The sequence below is a fragment of the Microchirus variegatus genome (genome assembly GCF_963457635.1).
Source record: "Microchirus variegatus genome assembly, chromosome: 8".
NCBI classification, from domain to species: domain Eukaryota; kingdom Metazoa; phylum Chordata; class Actinopteri; order Pleuronectiformes; family Soleidae; genus Microchirus; species Microchirus variegatus.
Window position 1 is genome coordinate 12,378,852 of NC_139809.1, and position 15,819 is coordinate 12,394,670.

At 41.9% G+C, this 15,819-nt stretch overlaps 1 protein-coding gene across 1 annotated transcript in view; it reads left to right on the forward strand.

Annotated features, from left to right (window-relative positions):
• The window catches only part of cep290 (centrosomal protein 290), a gene marked incomplete at its 5' end in the record, with an annotated part of 31,200 nt that overhangs the window by 3,939 nt on the left and 11,442 nt on the right, over positions 1-15,819 (forward strand). The window contains 29 exons of the mRNA XM_083893768.1: positions 83-265; positions 911-1,000; positions 1,228-1,350; positions 1,882-1,902; positions 2,045-2,168; positions 2,265-2,437; positions 2,717-2,879; positions 3,001-3,101; positions 3,196-3,262; positions 3,422-3,519; positions 3,808-3,877; positions 4,260-4,405; positions 5,175-5,339; positions 6,685-6,834; positions 7,115-7,230; positions 7,326-7,428; positions 8,310-8,540; positions 9,365-9,538; positions 9,648-9,759; positions 10,311-10,516; positions 10,649-10,800; positions 10,904-11,015; positions 11,482-11,937; positions 12,074-12,238; positions 12,327-12,419; positions 12,914-13,000; positions 13,081-13,341; positions 14,880-14,987; positions 15,273-15,472. Coding sequence (XP_083749894.1) covers positions 83-265; positions 911-1,000; positions 1,228-1,350; positions 1,882-1,902; positions 2,045-2,168; positions 2,265-2,437; positions 2,717-2,879; positions 3,001-3,101; positions 3,196-3,262; positions 3,422-3,519; positions 3,808-3,877; positions 4,260-4,405; positions 5,175-5,339; positions 6,685-6,834; positions 7,115-7,230; positions 7,326-7,428; positions 8,310-8,540; positions 9,365-9,538; positions 9,648-9,759; positions 10,311-10,516; positions 10,649-10,800; positions 10,904-11,015; positions 11,482-11,937; positions 12,074-12,238; positions 12,327-12,419; positions 12,914-13,000; positions 13,081-13,341; positions 14,880-14,987; positions 15,273-15,472 — 4,250 coding nt within the window. The remainder of the gene's footprint in view (positions 1-82; positions 266-910; positions 1,001-1,227; positions 1,351-1,881; positions 1,903-2,044; positions 2,169-2,264; positions 2,438-2,716; positions 2,880-3,000; positions 3,102-3,195; positions 3,263-3,421; positions 3,520-3,807; positions 3,878-4,259; positions 4,406-5,174; positions 5,340-6,684; positions 6,835-7,114; positions 7,231-7,325; positions 7,429-8,309; positions 8,541-9,364; positions 9,539-9,647; positions 9,760-10,310; positions 10,517-10,648; positions 10,801-10,903; positions 11,016-11,481; positions 11,938-12,073; positions 12,239-12,326; positions 12,420-12,913; positions 13,001-13,080; positions 13,342-14,879; positions 14,988-15,272; positions 15,473-15,819) is intronic.

Sequence of the window (15,819 nt, forward strand, 5' to 3'; positions counted from 1 at the left end):
CCAGTTTAATGTCTCAGCCATGGACTCGGCATGTAAAGGTGTTTGTTGACGTGTTAATCACATCTACGCGTGTGTCCATTAGCGTATCGGCGAAGAAAACACACACCTGATAACGCAGAATGAGCAGCTGCAGAAAAGCCTGGAGGAGTCCGTGAAGGAGATGGAGGCGATGACGGACGAGTACAACAAGATGAAGATCGTTGTACAGCAGACGGACGCCATCATGGACCAGCTCAGGAAAGAGAGGGATCATTTAAAGCTGCAGGTAAACGAATAAAATACTGTATTATTATTATTATGGAGCACATTTTCATATCTTGATGACTCAACTTAAAGTACTTTACACTACACTTTTGCCATTCATAATTATTGTACATTGCATTTCCAGTATATGCTGCATTACCTAGTATTACACACACACATCACATGCTACAAGGACAAAGCAGCATGTAATCTAGCAGAACCAGGGATTGAATCCATCAGCCTTCCAGTTAGAAGATGACCCACTCTACTTATTGAGCCATCACGGCCCCTATATTTCTGGTTAGACTGACACTGATTATTGTTTTGATGCAAGATCAAATACAGGAAGTGGCTCTGACTAGCCATCAATCCATCCATCCATTTTCTTTCACCTATCTGGGTCACAGTACTGACATCCCTCTCCCCAGCAACACTTTACAGCTCCACCCTGGGGATCCTGAGGAGATCCCAGGCCAGATGGAACATGTAGCATCCCTCCAGCAGGTGCCCGGGAGGCATCTTGATCAGATAGCCTAACTGGCAGCTGTTCTCTGAGCTCCCTCACTGTCCTCACTCCTCTTTTAGGTTTTTTTTTAATGTAATAATGCTGTGTGGTGTGGTGTGTGTGTATTCTGACTCCTGCCTTTGTCTGTGTTTTTGCGTGCAGGTCCGAGAGTTAACGGATAACATTCATGGCATGACTGGACAGGATGACCCAATTATGGCAGCAGTCAATGCCAAAGTGGAAGAGTGGAAGGTGGGTGTGATCAAATCCCTCAACAAAAGGAGATATTTTGTGTTCGGTATTCCCTTTATTGTGTATAAACACAACTAATGTTATCTCAAGACATATAACCAAGAATATGTCATCAGATTTATTGGCCAAAACAAAACAAAACAAAACAATTTACCTTCTCGACTTGGTTCATTGTCAATGATGGTTCTTCATTATCACATCTGACACGATCGTTTCCTCACACTCAGCAAGTGCTCTCTGGGAAGGATGAGGAGATTGTCCTGTACCAACAGATGATTCGCGATCTGAGGGATAAGCTGCGTTCGGCCCAACTGGATGTGGAGAAGAGCAACGTTATTGCCTTGCAGCAGGTGTGTGTTTGTGTGTAGAAGGCTTTGAGGACACATTGATTCAAACTCATTTTTGTGTGGACATTTTGATCTTGGAGGACATTTTGGCTGGTCCTCGCAACTTTTTGAGGGGCAAAACTTGGTTTTAGGGTGATGGTGACAATTGGGTTTAGGTTAGGCATGGTAAAGGTTTAGGGAATGCATTATATGCATAACATATATATATGAGTGTACTCGTGAAGAATACCTCTTTAGGTTCCTCTCTGGCATAGATGCTGACCTGCTGATCTAAAGACCAGTAGTCCTCATGGAGACAATAACCTGGTCCTAATGATGCATTTAGGTTAAGGTTAGGCTTAGGCAATAAATGGCCATGGCTAATGACTGCACAGCAGTTTTATCTGTCTTCTTTGCAGTAGGAAATTCTGACGCAGAGATGACCAATTATATGTTCTTCTTCTTCATCATTCCTACATTTTCCTACTTGTTGCCTTCTCTTCACATCTTGTTATGTGCCATCAACCTGTCCTTCCTTCTGCTGCCCTGGTCCAGGCCATATATGATCTTTGTGCTGTAAGTTTCATCAGTCATCATGCCTTCTCAGCTGTAGCCTCCCTCCCTCGCTTTTTGTTTCATTTTGTAAACGATAAACACGACCTGTGCTCAGTCTTGCACACAACTTCTCATTTTTACATTCTTGGTGATTGCCCCAAAGGCCGTTCAAGAGCGAGACGTCCAAATCAGGACGCTGAGCGAGCAGGTGGAGCAGTATACAGCAGACATGGAGCAGCACACTGTTTTCATCGAGACGTTAAAGACATCCGTGAAGAAAGACAGAGGTGGGTGGATCCAAAAACAGCTGGGGTCTGACTTTAGTCTCCTCTTTGTTCTCTTGATTGATTGATTTGTATTTTGTGGTTTTCTTCTTGTTCAAGGTCTGCCATCGTCCACGCAGCAGAGAAAGATGGAAGAGCTGAAGTCTAAGCTGGAAGCTGCAGAGAGCCGAGCAGTGCAAGCAGAGCAGGTGCTGAAGCTCGCAGAAGCTCATGCCGAGGAAAAGGACAAAGCAGTCATTGAGACGTCTGTGCGCCTGAGACAGTACGAATCTGTAAGTCAGTCGATACTCTGTCCTAACCCTTTTCTTGCATCAAAGATTTGTTTCTTAATCCAAATCAAATAACTTGATCCTCAAATCCCCAGAGGCGGGGTTTATGGTTTGTATTCATTCACTTAACTTACTGAAATAACTGTGTGACTATGGTGTGATCAAACATGTCTAATCGTATCTTAAAAAAGTGTTTGAGATGGTAAACAAGGAAACGGATGAAGTCAGATAAGACACGGTTTTGGTTGGATAAGTAACCACTGCTCTGCTTCTCTATAATAGGGCACTTATGGCCTGGAAGCTGCCATTGCGGAGATTAAAGAGTGTAAAAATCAAATCAGAGAGAGAGATTGTGATATAGAGGCCATGACCAAAGAGATCAACCAGCTCGGGATGAGGATCAATGACCTCATGGACGAAAATGAGGATCTCCGTGAAAAACTAGGTCAGACTTTTTTTTTCTTCCATCTATTCCATTACTCTGTTTAGATAACACTGACTGACCTAGAACAGGCAAATTAATTTGAGTGTTCTTTCCGTATGCTTCTTCTTCATGACTCCAAAAGGTCTGGACCCAAAGCAGGAAGTGGATCTGTCAGAATTCAGACGTGCCAAATGTCTCAGGCAGCGCCAGTACAAAGCAGAAAATCAAGTCCTCACAAAAGAGGTAAAGTCTCGTGGTGGTAATCTCAGTGAATCCGCCATTTTTCTAAGATCCTGTCATGCCACGTGTTTCTTTTTCTTTCTTTTTTTTTTTGAAGATTGAACGGCTTGAAGAGGAAAGACTGGAATTAAAGAAGCAAATTAGACATATGGCCAAGGAAAGAGGTTGATGCACTAATTTAATTGAACCAATACATGTGCTCACATTCAAAACAAGAAATATTCTGTCTGTGTGACATGGTCTGTGTGCTTAGCAGTGTAAAAAATGATGTAAATCCACTGTGCTGTTCTTAATCTCATAGTGACATTCATCTCTTTCTGCAGTGAACCCAAGGTCAAGCGTTGTCCTGGAGGAAAACATCAGCTCTGACAGAACTGTGCCACTGAGGAGCACTCACACAGATGAAGAGATCAAACACAAGGTGAGCTTCTGGCTGATAGCATCCTTTCTTACATATCCACTTAGTGACACACACAACTGATTGCTGCGGCTCTGAAACATACATCGTATGTAACCATAGAAAGAAATAAGTCCACTTATTTCGCTCATTCTAGCAAACAAACAGGCACTACATTTTGAAATGTTTTTCATATTTTCATAAATTATCATACAGATAATGTATATGATAAGATAAAAAAGTGTAGTGAAATTTGGCAAATGTCTTCAGAAAGGATTTCATCAGTGATAAAAAATTTTTTTGCAGACTGAGCACCTGGAAAAAAAACTGAGTGAAAAGGAGAGTGAGTTGAGACTTCTGAAGACCCAGTTTCAAGCCAAAGGTGAGTACATGTCTGTTGTACACTACCGTTCAAAAGTTTGGGGTCACCTATGCAATTTTTTGTCACACTTTCATTCATCACTTTCATTCATCAAAAGAATTGCAAAATGAATAGAAAATATAGCCAAGACATTGACAAGATTAGAAATAATGAACTTCGCTTTAGTCAAAACCAGGAAAACTGTTTTCAGCTGTGCTAACATCATTGCACAAGGGTTTTCAAGGGTCATCCAATAGCCTTCTAACGCAATTAGCAAACACAATGTACCATTAGAACACTGGAAATGGGCCTCTATACTCCTATGTACGTTCCAGAAATGGAATAGTGAACCACCGAGTAGTTTGCCTGATAACAATTAAATATGTAATTCCTTCATTTCTAGCGGAAGAATTGTCAAAAGTTAAACAAGATCAGGAGACTGTCCTGAAAGACACTCTCCAAGCCATGAGGATCAATCAAGCGACCACGCCATCTGATGGTGCCGTCATTAAACCGGCTAACGTAAGTATCTTCCATGTGCTAATGCTGGTGTTAATGTCACATTTAACCAATGTAGGCCAACCGTAACCCTAACCCTAACCCCGAAACAAGTAACAGAGATAAAACAGACAAATGTTATGTTCAAACAACAATCTTCCTCAAAACGTTTTAACGCATCATTTTCACAGCACTGCAAACCATGACATGAGTTTATATTGGATAACCCTTTAGTGATTACATCTGTGATACAGATGCTGCTAATAGGTGCCCACATTTATACCAGTACTGGTTATCGATACTTGTAAAGAGATTTTATTTAATTACTGTTTCCTCAGAACGTTATGCACACAGTGTTCCTATACTTGGCCAAGGTGTGCTGACAGTCAATTGGCACACTCCAATTGGTGTCTCAGTTTTGTTGGCAGTTGATGAAGCAGACGGTTGCTCATAAAGCAACTTAATTAACAGAAAAATGTGGAAGGCATTCAGACATTGATGGATGGCGCTGCGCTGGTTTCAAGCATGCGTTGAAATTTAAAGCAGCTGAAGATATTTGTTTGGTTAATCTTTATCACCTCCGGCCCCAGCATCACAAGACGAAGTAGCACAAAATACAAGGTGCAAGCCAACAGAGTCTGTCTTGTGTTATTGATGTGATATTTGCTTTCACTCGAGTTGTGTTCACATTTATTTTATGTGTCGGTGCGTCATACAGCCGCACCTCAAAAAACATTGCCTGCATTGATTTATGGGTAGCACCTGCATTTCGCAAACTGGTTTTTATTTACCGTGCAAAATGTTTTATCATCTCCCACAGGCGGTAGATGTCAGCGGTGGGAGTGCGAAGTCTGAATCAGCTCTGCACCTCAAGTCCCACGTCCATCAGCTGGTGGGGAGAAACCAAGAACTGAGACAGGAACTGAAACTGGCCCGTGAGGAAGCTGCAAGCAGCTGCAGCCAGCTTGGAAGAGCTAAAGAAAAGGTGCCTGCTTGATGGTTATGACAGACAACTTGATAGTTTCTTTTTAATTGTCATACATTCACTATTCTTTCTATTACTTTATTGGCTTCCTCTGTTCCAAATCATCAGGCAAATACTTAACATGGAAATAGTTAAAGGAGACATATTATACCCTATTTCTCCATTTAACCTAGTTCCCTGGTGTCCTAATGAACATGTCTGTGACATGCTTTGGTCAAAATACCTTAAGGATGAAGCACCACAGCAGTTCAATCACTCTGCCAAAACAGCCCTGTTCAGAACGCTCGCTTTTGAGTGCCTGTCTCTTTAAATGCAAATGAAACACAGGAAATTATGCACGAGTCACTGAGGCTCCGGCAGCTAACAGCAGTTAGCATTTGGAAAAGCCATCATTTGCCGACTCTAGCCGGAGCATTGCCATCATATATAACATGTATCCACTGGACACGCAAATCCTGTGAGAATCCAAGAATAGAACTTTTCGCCTACTTCTGGTTTTCGGATGCCGTTGCCCTCGCCTGCACTCTCGCGTGTTTTACGGACAAAGCGGAGCTACGCGAGACAACAATTCCAGGAATTTAGCGCATTGTGACATCCCAGTGAGCGTGGAAGTCGTGTTTTATCTCCTGTACTTAAACTGAGGAGGACCACAAAAACATGAGTGAGTCATCTTTTTTCACACTTTGCCGTCTGATAGGACCTCCAGAGTCCCTTATATAAGGATTTAAATGATTAAAAAGTTTATTTTGCATAATATGGGACCTTTAAATGCAAAAGACACAGGACGTCAGCGTCACTGAGGCTCTGGCAGGTAACAGCAGTTAGCATTTGGAAAAACCATCATTTACGACTCTAGCCGGCACATTGCCGTCATATATAAAATGTATCCACAGGGCATGTAAATCCTCTGAGGCTGGAAGTTTGTGTAGAACTCTGTGCTGCACTGAGCAGCCATAGAACACTTTGCGGACTTCCGCTCTTCAGGATACTATTGCTCTTGCCTGCACTCTCGCATTTTTTTTAGGGACAAAGCAGAGCTCCGCGAGACAACAATTCCAGGAATGTCTAATTGTGACGTAGCAATGAGTGCGGAAGTCAACATTGCGTGTTTTATCTCCTGTACTTACTCATAGAGCCTCCAGAGTCCCAAATATAAGTATTGAAAGGATTAAAAAGTTGATTTTGCATATTATGTCTACTTTAAACAAGCACATCTACTAACAATGGTGTCATACTAAAAAGGATGATGATGATGATGTCCTGATGACGTTTTGTATTTGTATTGAAGTAAAACACCTGTTGCAGCTGTACCGTGTTTATGAATGTCTTCAACTGTGTTTCTCAGGTGAGCCAACTGGAAGGGGAATTGGAGCTGCTTAGGAAGTCAGGCAGCGCCGGAGTTGTCCTCAGACCTCTGACCCTTCCTGAGGAGCTGGGGCCCAGCAGCACCGAGGTCATTAGTTCCCTGAACGAGTACGCTGTTCGACTTCTTCAGGTCAGTGTCGCAGTCTTCTGAAAGCCTTGTCTTTAATAGCTATTGATCCTCTGCAGCTTGTGTCTATAATTTGTTTGAAATGTTCAGATTTACCTCAGTTTCACAAACTTGGCAAACATGGGAGCTGTAGACCAGTAGCTCCTCTGTTTCTATGAGGTGAAAATGCTGATTTTCTTCTAGGTGTTCTGCAGGTTCTGGGTTTACAGGCATGCTGAAGGCAGCCACCTTCAGAAGGAACCACACTTGAATAAATCTGAGCTTTCTCTCTGAATCCCTTTAGGAACAGAAAAACAAGGAGGAACAAAGCAAGACGCTTACTGGAATGTTGGAGCAATACAAAGACAAGTTTTCGGTTATCAGCCACCAACAGGGACTCCTTTACAAAGAATACCTAAGGTTGGGGTCACAAGAAATGATATAACGCATAATAATCTGGTTTAATAATAATAATAATAATAATAATAATCAATGATGTTTCTATTTGTGTTTAGCGAGAAGTCTGAGTGGCAGAAGGAGAAAGAGACGTTAAAAGAGGCGAAAGAAAAGCTGGAGGAGCAAAAGCAAGCTGATGCTGTTAAAGTTCAAGAGTTTAATGTGAGTCTGACATGAAAATGTTAATGGAACTTAAAAGCAGATGCAAGATGTGCTGCATTTATGCACACACACACACACACAAGGACAGCCATTTGTATAATGCATTGCATATTTCGTTACTCTAAACTGCTGAAAGCCTAATCCGAACTAGAGCTGCAAATAACGATTCTTTTTGTAATCGATTAATCTGTCTATTATTTTCTCGATTAATCGTTTGGTCCAAAAATTTGATCAGTGTTTGTCAAACCTGGAAATGACAATGTTCTCAAATGCCAAAACGATTCGGTTTGAATGATTTCTTTGTTATATGGAGCAAAAAAAACGAAGAAAATATTCACAATTAAGAAGCTAAAACAATCAGAAATCTTGTTTTAATGAAGAAAAAAGCTTCAAACCGATTAATCGATTATCACAATAGTAGACGATTCATTTAGTAATCGATTAATGGTTTCAGCTATAATCCTAACTCATACCCAACCAAGTCTTCACCCAAATTTGTCCTCACAATGGTCCTTCCACCATTTTGAAAGCCGACACCATGGAGCTGAATTAGTTACAGATAAATCTCACCTAAACTATGTGTCTGTTGTTGCGTCTCCATCTGAAGTTTTCCTCCGACTTGACTGACGTGAAAAATGCACAAAGCGAGTTAAACCTGTCTGAAATATGGCCCAGAATTCTAAGAATCCAGGAGGCGTTACGTTAAAACAGCGAGGGTTTGAGTTTTGACCTTTGATGTCCTCGCATGCCTTTTTAAAAAGTCTGTGACAGATATACTGCTTTGTTATGCTGCGCGTATTTTACCTCATAGTGATTTTCTATCCAAAAAAAAAAAAAACATCATGACGGATCAAGGCACGTGTATCCATTTCACTCACCAGGAGCTGCTTGACATGCTTGGAAAGGGCCCAGAGGAAATCAGGAGACAGTTGAGTGAAGCGTTGCGCAAGCTGACGATGCTAAAGGTCAACGAGAAGAAACTGATGCGCCGCTACGCCACCCTGCTGGAGCAGGAGCAGCACCTCCGCAAGGAAAACAACAGGCTGAGGGAGGAGAGTATCCACATGCAGACGTCTGTCACCCAGAGGATTGGTTACCTGCAGAGATATAAGGTAACAGAGAAACAGAATGAAGTCAGTAAACTTAACTCTAAATCCAATTCTGATCTGAGTTTTCCAGAATAAAAGGCCAAAAATTTAGTTAGTTAGATTTATACAACTTCATAATTACATAATCTTTCAACTATTCTCTCAATTAATTGTGAGTAAATACACTACCGTTCAAAGATTTGTGATCGCCTATACAATTTTTTAAATTTAAAAACCAGACGTTTGCAACTAGAAGAGTCATTTACCACATTAACAATGTATAGAGTGTATTTTTGTTTCATTTAATGTTAGATTCAGATTTTCAATCAAAAATAAGGACATTTCTAAGTGAACGGTAGTGTACAATAACAAAGAATGCAAAGAAACCAGAACATATTCACATTTTAAAAGCTGCAGAATCAAACAAAACTACAAAAAACATGTGGCTATTAATAAGTTATAATGTTTATAATGAAATAATGTTTTTTTTTTGTAGTCCTAAATGTATTTAAGGCTGCTGTAGGCAAAATCCGTTCTGTAGCAGATTGGTGCGTCGTCTCCCCAGGTCGTTAAAGTGTTGTGGCATGGAGACTCTCTGCTCTGAGCTTAATTTGCCAGTGAAAAATGTTGAAGCCTTGTGCCCCTTGACCGCAATTCCAGCAGGTCTCGTTCAGTAACTTGTCACAGAACACAGCCTGTAGTAAATAAAAAATTTTTTTTAGCAAACAGTGGCGGGAGTAAAAGAGTAAAAATGCAGTTTTCAGAAGTGGAAGTTGTGTTTTGCATCAGCCAACTATAAACACCAATGCATTTACTTTTATGACCCTTAACCTTTGCTCCGTCTGCAGGAAATGGCTGCATATAAAGTTGCAGCTCTGCAAAAGGCCTTGGATGACAGTGTGCCCTCTTTAGAGCTAGAAAAGGCTAACCGACAATACACAGAGCTCACGGTCAAATACAGAGATGTGCTGCAGAGAGACAGTTCCCTCGTACGGAGAACCACCAACCTCGAGCATTTGGAGGTATTCAACTATAAACTGTGTTTTCACTCAATGATCCATACGCTTTTCACAATCGACTTGACCGCTAACAGTTAACCGACGGCTGTTTCCTGTCTTTTTCCTGCCTCAGAGTGAGAACGAGTCTCTGCAGGCGCAAATCTCTGCTGTGAATAAAGAGCTGGAGATCACAAAGGAGAAACTGTATACTTTAGAGCACGCGTGGGAGAGCATCAGTGCAACTGGTAAGACGTGGATGTTTTTCATCTTTTAGGAAAAGACCCGCAGAAGGAAGTTAGCATCAAGATGTGTATGAGCATACTAACACACACAATACAAGCTTTTTTATGTCTGGAAAAAGCATTTCTATTGACACAAGGAAAAATAAATTTTAGCCAAATTAAAAAAGCGCCACCTAATAAAATCTATGGCAGCTTGAGTCTGAACATATATCATAAGAATATGATTGCTGATTTATCTCGTTATTAGACAGCAATTTTCTGCTGGGAAATAAACTTGGGAAACTGGTCACTCTCCTCCACTAAACTCAAAAGCAACACAAATTTCCCAATGGAAAATACTAAAATCTACTTTTCCTCATGTTCCCAATTGTCAGCCCTGTGTTCAGTGAGAGCAAGGCTCGTCTTAGACTGGTCATTGGTGTATGGGGCATGCGTAGAGAGTTGTGTATTCAAAATGCAAGATACAATGATGTACACACCACCTATTCCTGTTTAGAGTAAGAATCATGTGTTAATGCTATAACATGATTTTTTTTTTCCCTCCTTAATATCAGGAGGTGAAAATGGTATGGATAAAGCAGGGAAGGCGCTGGCCAACAATGAAATGGTATCTGCTGCCAGAAGAATCACCACTCTGGAGATGAAGGAGCTGAATGAAAGGCAGAGAGCTGAGCATGCACACAAAATGTATGAACACACTAGGAGCTCCCTCCGGCACGTGGAGGAGCGCAACTTGGAGCTGGAATCCAAGATTGCAGAGGTAAGAGAACGTGAGGAGGAAGAAGAAGACGGATCCTCGTTCAGGCCGCCGAATCGTGACTTCTACGTGACTGCTGACATCTTTTTTTCTCTCCCAACATGACACCGTAAAAGAATTGTGTTTTATCCTCAGTTGACCAGGATGAATGTGGAGGCCCAGACGATGGAACGGGAGCTGAGAGATGAGCTGGCGAACAGCGTCAGTAAAGCTGTGAGCGACGCTGATAGAGCAGCAATTAGAGGGCTGGAGAAAGCCGAGGCTGAGCTTCGCATCGAAGTCTCCAAGTGAGTTCGAAGACTTGCAGGCCCTCGGATGACAAGTTATCTTACACTGAACACGATAATAAATAGAATGTTTTTGTTGCTCTTCTTTTTTTTTTTTGCATAGGTTTCAAGAGATGTCTGATGTGGCTGTGATGCAGGTGACTGCTCTACGGGCAAGACTCAATTCCAGTGAGAAGGAAGTCGAAGCTTTGAGGAGACAAATAGTGGATTTCCAGGTAACTGGCTGTTATATATTTTGTATTATTTTATGTCACTTCCTCTTAACTTTGGAAGCTTACCAGGCTTCTTCGCCTGCTTTTGGTTGTATTTGCTAACCTGAATAATGCTATTTTAATATGGAAAATCTGAACCATAATTTAAATCTTAGCCCTACAATTATGCAGCTATGATGTAACAAATACAAGAGCAAAAATACACAATTTGTGTATTTACAATTATGAACCACATACACAGTACTGTGACAGCTTGACATAATGTAATTTTTTTTTTTTTTACATTTCTCATGACATAAAAGTGTATAGCTAAGTGTTTTCCTCCAATGCTGTTTTTAGATCTGTGCACAGCAATGCTCTTTGTCCATAAATTGGATCGATCATCTTTGTATAATGGAATCATATCACTGTGAATCATAATCCAATAGTAGAAAACCTTAAGATTAAAGTATTTTGTCTTTTCCCACAGTCACTGTCCGATGAGAAAGCCTTCATTGCCCAGCTCCAACAACACATTGTGGCTCTGCAGCTCAGCGAGTCTGCAGCGTTGGCCAAACAAGAGGCTGCCACCTCTCGTGTCCAACAACTGGAGGCCTACAAGCTGCGCGCCGAACAGCGGCTGGATGCAGGCGAGCGCACTCTGTTCCTTGTCCACCAGGAGTCTAGAAATCGCTCCAAGCACCTACGACAGACCGTTCAGTCGCTGCGCAGGCAGTTTGCCGGAGCCCTGCCGCTTCGCCAACTGGAAAAGTTCTCCGTGACCATGGTAAGCCTCCAGGAAGACCGAGCGAAAGCCCAGGAGGAGAAAAAGAACGCAGAAAAGGAGAGGAGGAGAGCAGAGGGCAAGGCTGAGGAGCTGGAACTGAGGCTTCGTGGGCTGGAGGAACTCATCTGTACACTGAAGGACGTGAAAGGAGCCCAGAAGGTCAGTCGGGGGGAAAACACATAGTAGATGTTGATCCACTGCTGCTTCCTCCTGACACTGACTTAAGTAGGTGTAGAATAGAATAAAGAAAAAGATTTTGATAACTTATAACCCCTAACTCTTAACGTTCCAACAGGTCACCGAGTGGCACAAGAAGATGGAAGACTGTCGTCTGCAGGAGCTGCGCAAAGGCAGGGAACTGGTGGTGCAGAAGGAGGAGATCAGGTATCTGAAGAACCTTGTGGAGGAACAGGAGCGAACCATACGCTCGCTGGAAGAGGACATTGTGCAGCACAACATGGTGAGAGAAAACTCACTTGTAACTATCTCACGAGTATCTGTGCTTGTACGCATGACGAAAGCCTCTTTTTTTTGTCTTCCATGTCAAGCTTCAAGAAGAACGACAACTTGCGTGGGATCAGCGTGAGGTGGAGCTGGAGCGCCAACTGGACCAGTATGAAAAGCACAACCATGTAGAAAAGGTAATCTGATGGTTTACAGCCATCGAAGATGAAAAAAGCTATTTTTAAAGGTGCATTATGTAATAAATCTAAAGCAACTGGCCATAAAATCCTCGTAATATGTCACAGAGACTCAGGAATAATGTTCATATAACAAACTGAACTCACCAACAACAACAATACAGACAAAATATTTGCATGAAAAAAAATCTTTTGCAAACTGCAAATCATATCATTGTTTTGAAATCATGTTTTGGCATGTGGCGCCACCTACCACCGTCTACCAATCATTGCAGTCAGTAGAGTCTCAGCTGCCGAGCAACCACGGGTTGCCAGTTACGTCAGAAAACGAAAACCTAAAAGACCTCGGTATTTTGAATTTGAATGTAGTAACTGTTTTTGGCCACATTCTTACATATGGCACCTTTAAATTTCTTTTAAAAGTCATAGACAAATGGTGTGATAATAAACATCTCGCTATCTGACTAATATCCACGTCTGTTTTGTGTTTTCAGCGTGATGAGGGTACTGACTCTGCTAAAATCAGAGAGCATAGCTACACCATCTTGGACACACAGGCCACCTGTAAACGTTTGTCTGAGGTAAACCATTCCGTCCCCTCTCATTTGAATTCCCTTCAAAACACACGGTATATCGCTTTAAATGATTCTTTCGCTTGCAGAAGCTGAAAGAGAAAGAAGCAGCTCTGTCGAAGGCAGAGCAAAACGTCGAGTCCAGGGATAAAGTTATCAACGAGCTGCGCCTACGGCTCCCGACCACTGCCACGCGGGAACACATGATAGCCGACCTTGCCAAGCATGACGTGGGCCAGTCGGACAGTCAGCGCGCCCTCAAGCTGGCTCACCAGACCATCAAAGACCTGCAGCGTCAACTCGACAAAAAAGAAGACGTGATAAAGAAGTTCCACAAACAAGTCGAACAGGTACAGTAAATAAATGTACCTTTTTTTTTTTATACACGACCTTTCAAAAGTTTGGGGTCACCTATACAATTTTTTGGTGTTTTCCATTAAAAGACACACTTTTATTCATCAAAATAGTTGCAAAATGAATATTAAATAGAGTGAAGACATTGACAAGATTATAAATAATGATTTTTATTCAAAAATAATAATTTTGCCCTTTTGTCAAACAACCAGCAAAACTGTTTTCCGCTGTGCTAACATCATTGCACAAGGGTTTTCTAATCATCCAATAGCCTTCTAACGTGAGTTTGAACACTGGAAATGGGCCTCTATTCACCTATGTACATATTCCATTAAAAAACAGACGTTTAATGTATAGAAAAGTCGTTTACCACATTCACAATGTATAGAGTGTATTTCTGATTCATTTAATGTTATATTCATTGAAAAAAAGTGCTTTTCCTTCAAAAATGTGGACATTTCTAAGTGACCCCAAACTTTCGAATGGTAGTGTAACTATATTGAATATTAGAAGTTTGTTTATGAATCCACTGATTGGACAAAATTCTAAGTAAAATGCAAACTTCTCAAAAGACTGACATTCAAAACAATAAAACTAGATGGTATATTGATATGTTGAAGTGAGAAATATAAAACAATTGAAATAAAATACCAGAGATGGATGGTTTCCTCTAAAAAATAAAATACTCAGAATGCTTGCCAAGGCATGGTGCTGCACAGTAAAGGAGCGTGAACACTTTAAGTAGCCTCAAAGTTACTTTTATGGGACACATTTAAAAGAAAAACCATGGGGACTCCTAATGACTGCAACGGTAAATGAAAAATAAAATCTCGGAAGTACGGAGGACTCAAGACCGTGTAAAGTTTTATAGACCACTAAAAAAAACAGGTAGCCAGTGTAGTATCTTAAACAGCAGCAAGACCCAGCTTGAGATGGTCACCCTGATTGAAGACATGGATGCCTGTGGGGACTGATGTTATTTATGACTATTCGTTTTTTATTTGAATTGAAAGAATATATAGACTGACAACTGCAGAAAGTGGGGGCTAGTTCACACACACACACACACACACACACACACACACACACACACACACACACACACACACACACACACACACACACACACACACACACACACACACACACACACACACGAACCATGGTCACTTTAGTTGGGGAGAAATGACCAAAATCAAAGCAAGCCAGACTTTCAGTTCAAAGCAAATGGGCTTAGGCCATGTTCGCAAATAAAATCATGAAGTTAAATCGTTTGGCTAATGCTCAGAAGTGCTTTATTAGCTTATTGACTTTGGTGCGTGTCACTAGGTTTGCGTGTCTTTCTGCGATTATGTGGACGGGAAGGCTCATGCTCTGTAATTAAGGTCTGATTGGAGGAGAATTAGCAGTGAGAGGTGATGAGGCTGTTTAGGGGAGCAAGGGACGAGACTGTGGATTGGGGGTTGCCTGACCAGGTGAGTTTCATGCAGTCTGTGTTCCTTTATTTCATTTTCACCACGTTTTTTGATCCCAGGATCAAAACGAGATGAGGGAGAGACATCGTGAGGAGCTCAGAACGATGGAGCAGAAGCTGACCTTGCACTCGGAGACCTCCCTGGACCGCATCAGACGGACAGCAAAGGTATGCAATATGTGTCAGCGTCTTTCTATATCCACTGTGTGTCATCTTCCCCTGCTTTGACTATCTAGGTCTACATCCTTCCTGAGTTATCCGAGTTCAGAGTACAGGTCTGAGCTCACCCAGTGCATCCTAAATGTGTCTTTAGAGCCAGTCACAGGCATGTGGTAGTAGAAACATGGCCATATTAAACCTCTTTTCTATAGGTCACTCAGTGTTTCATGGGAAATAGTATGTGTTTGAATATCCGGGGGGTGGTTTTCAAAGCTTCATCCTTTCTCTGTCCAGGAGTTGGTACGGAAACCCACTCTCAGAGCGCCGGCGTCCGAACACCTCGAGAGCCTGGCTGAGTTGGAGCAAACGGTGGCCGAGCAGGACCTCTCGCTCTCCTCTTTAACCGAGAGGCTGAAGCTGACCACTGCCGAGCTGGAGCAACACCAGGTCACCATGGAAACGCAGACGAAGACGCATGCTGGCGACATGTCAAAGTAATTATCATTGCGTCCGTCGAGCCACGTGTAAGAAATATGGCTGTGCGCGGCCTGAAGTTAAAGGAGACATTATGCAAAATCAACTTTTTAATCATTTTAATACTTATATTTGGGACTCTGGAGGCCCTATGAGTCGGCAAAGTGTGAAAAAAGATGACTCACTCATTGTTGTGGTCCTCCTCAGTCTAAGTACAGGAGATGAAACATGCGGTATTGATTTCCGCACTCATTGCTACGTCGCAATGAGACAGTCCTGGAATTGCTGGAAGAGCGGAAGTATGCAAAGTGTTCTATTCTTGGCTGCACAGTGCAGCACAGAGTTCTACACAAACTTCCAGCCTCAG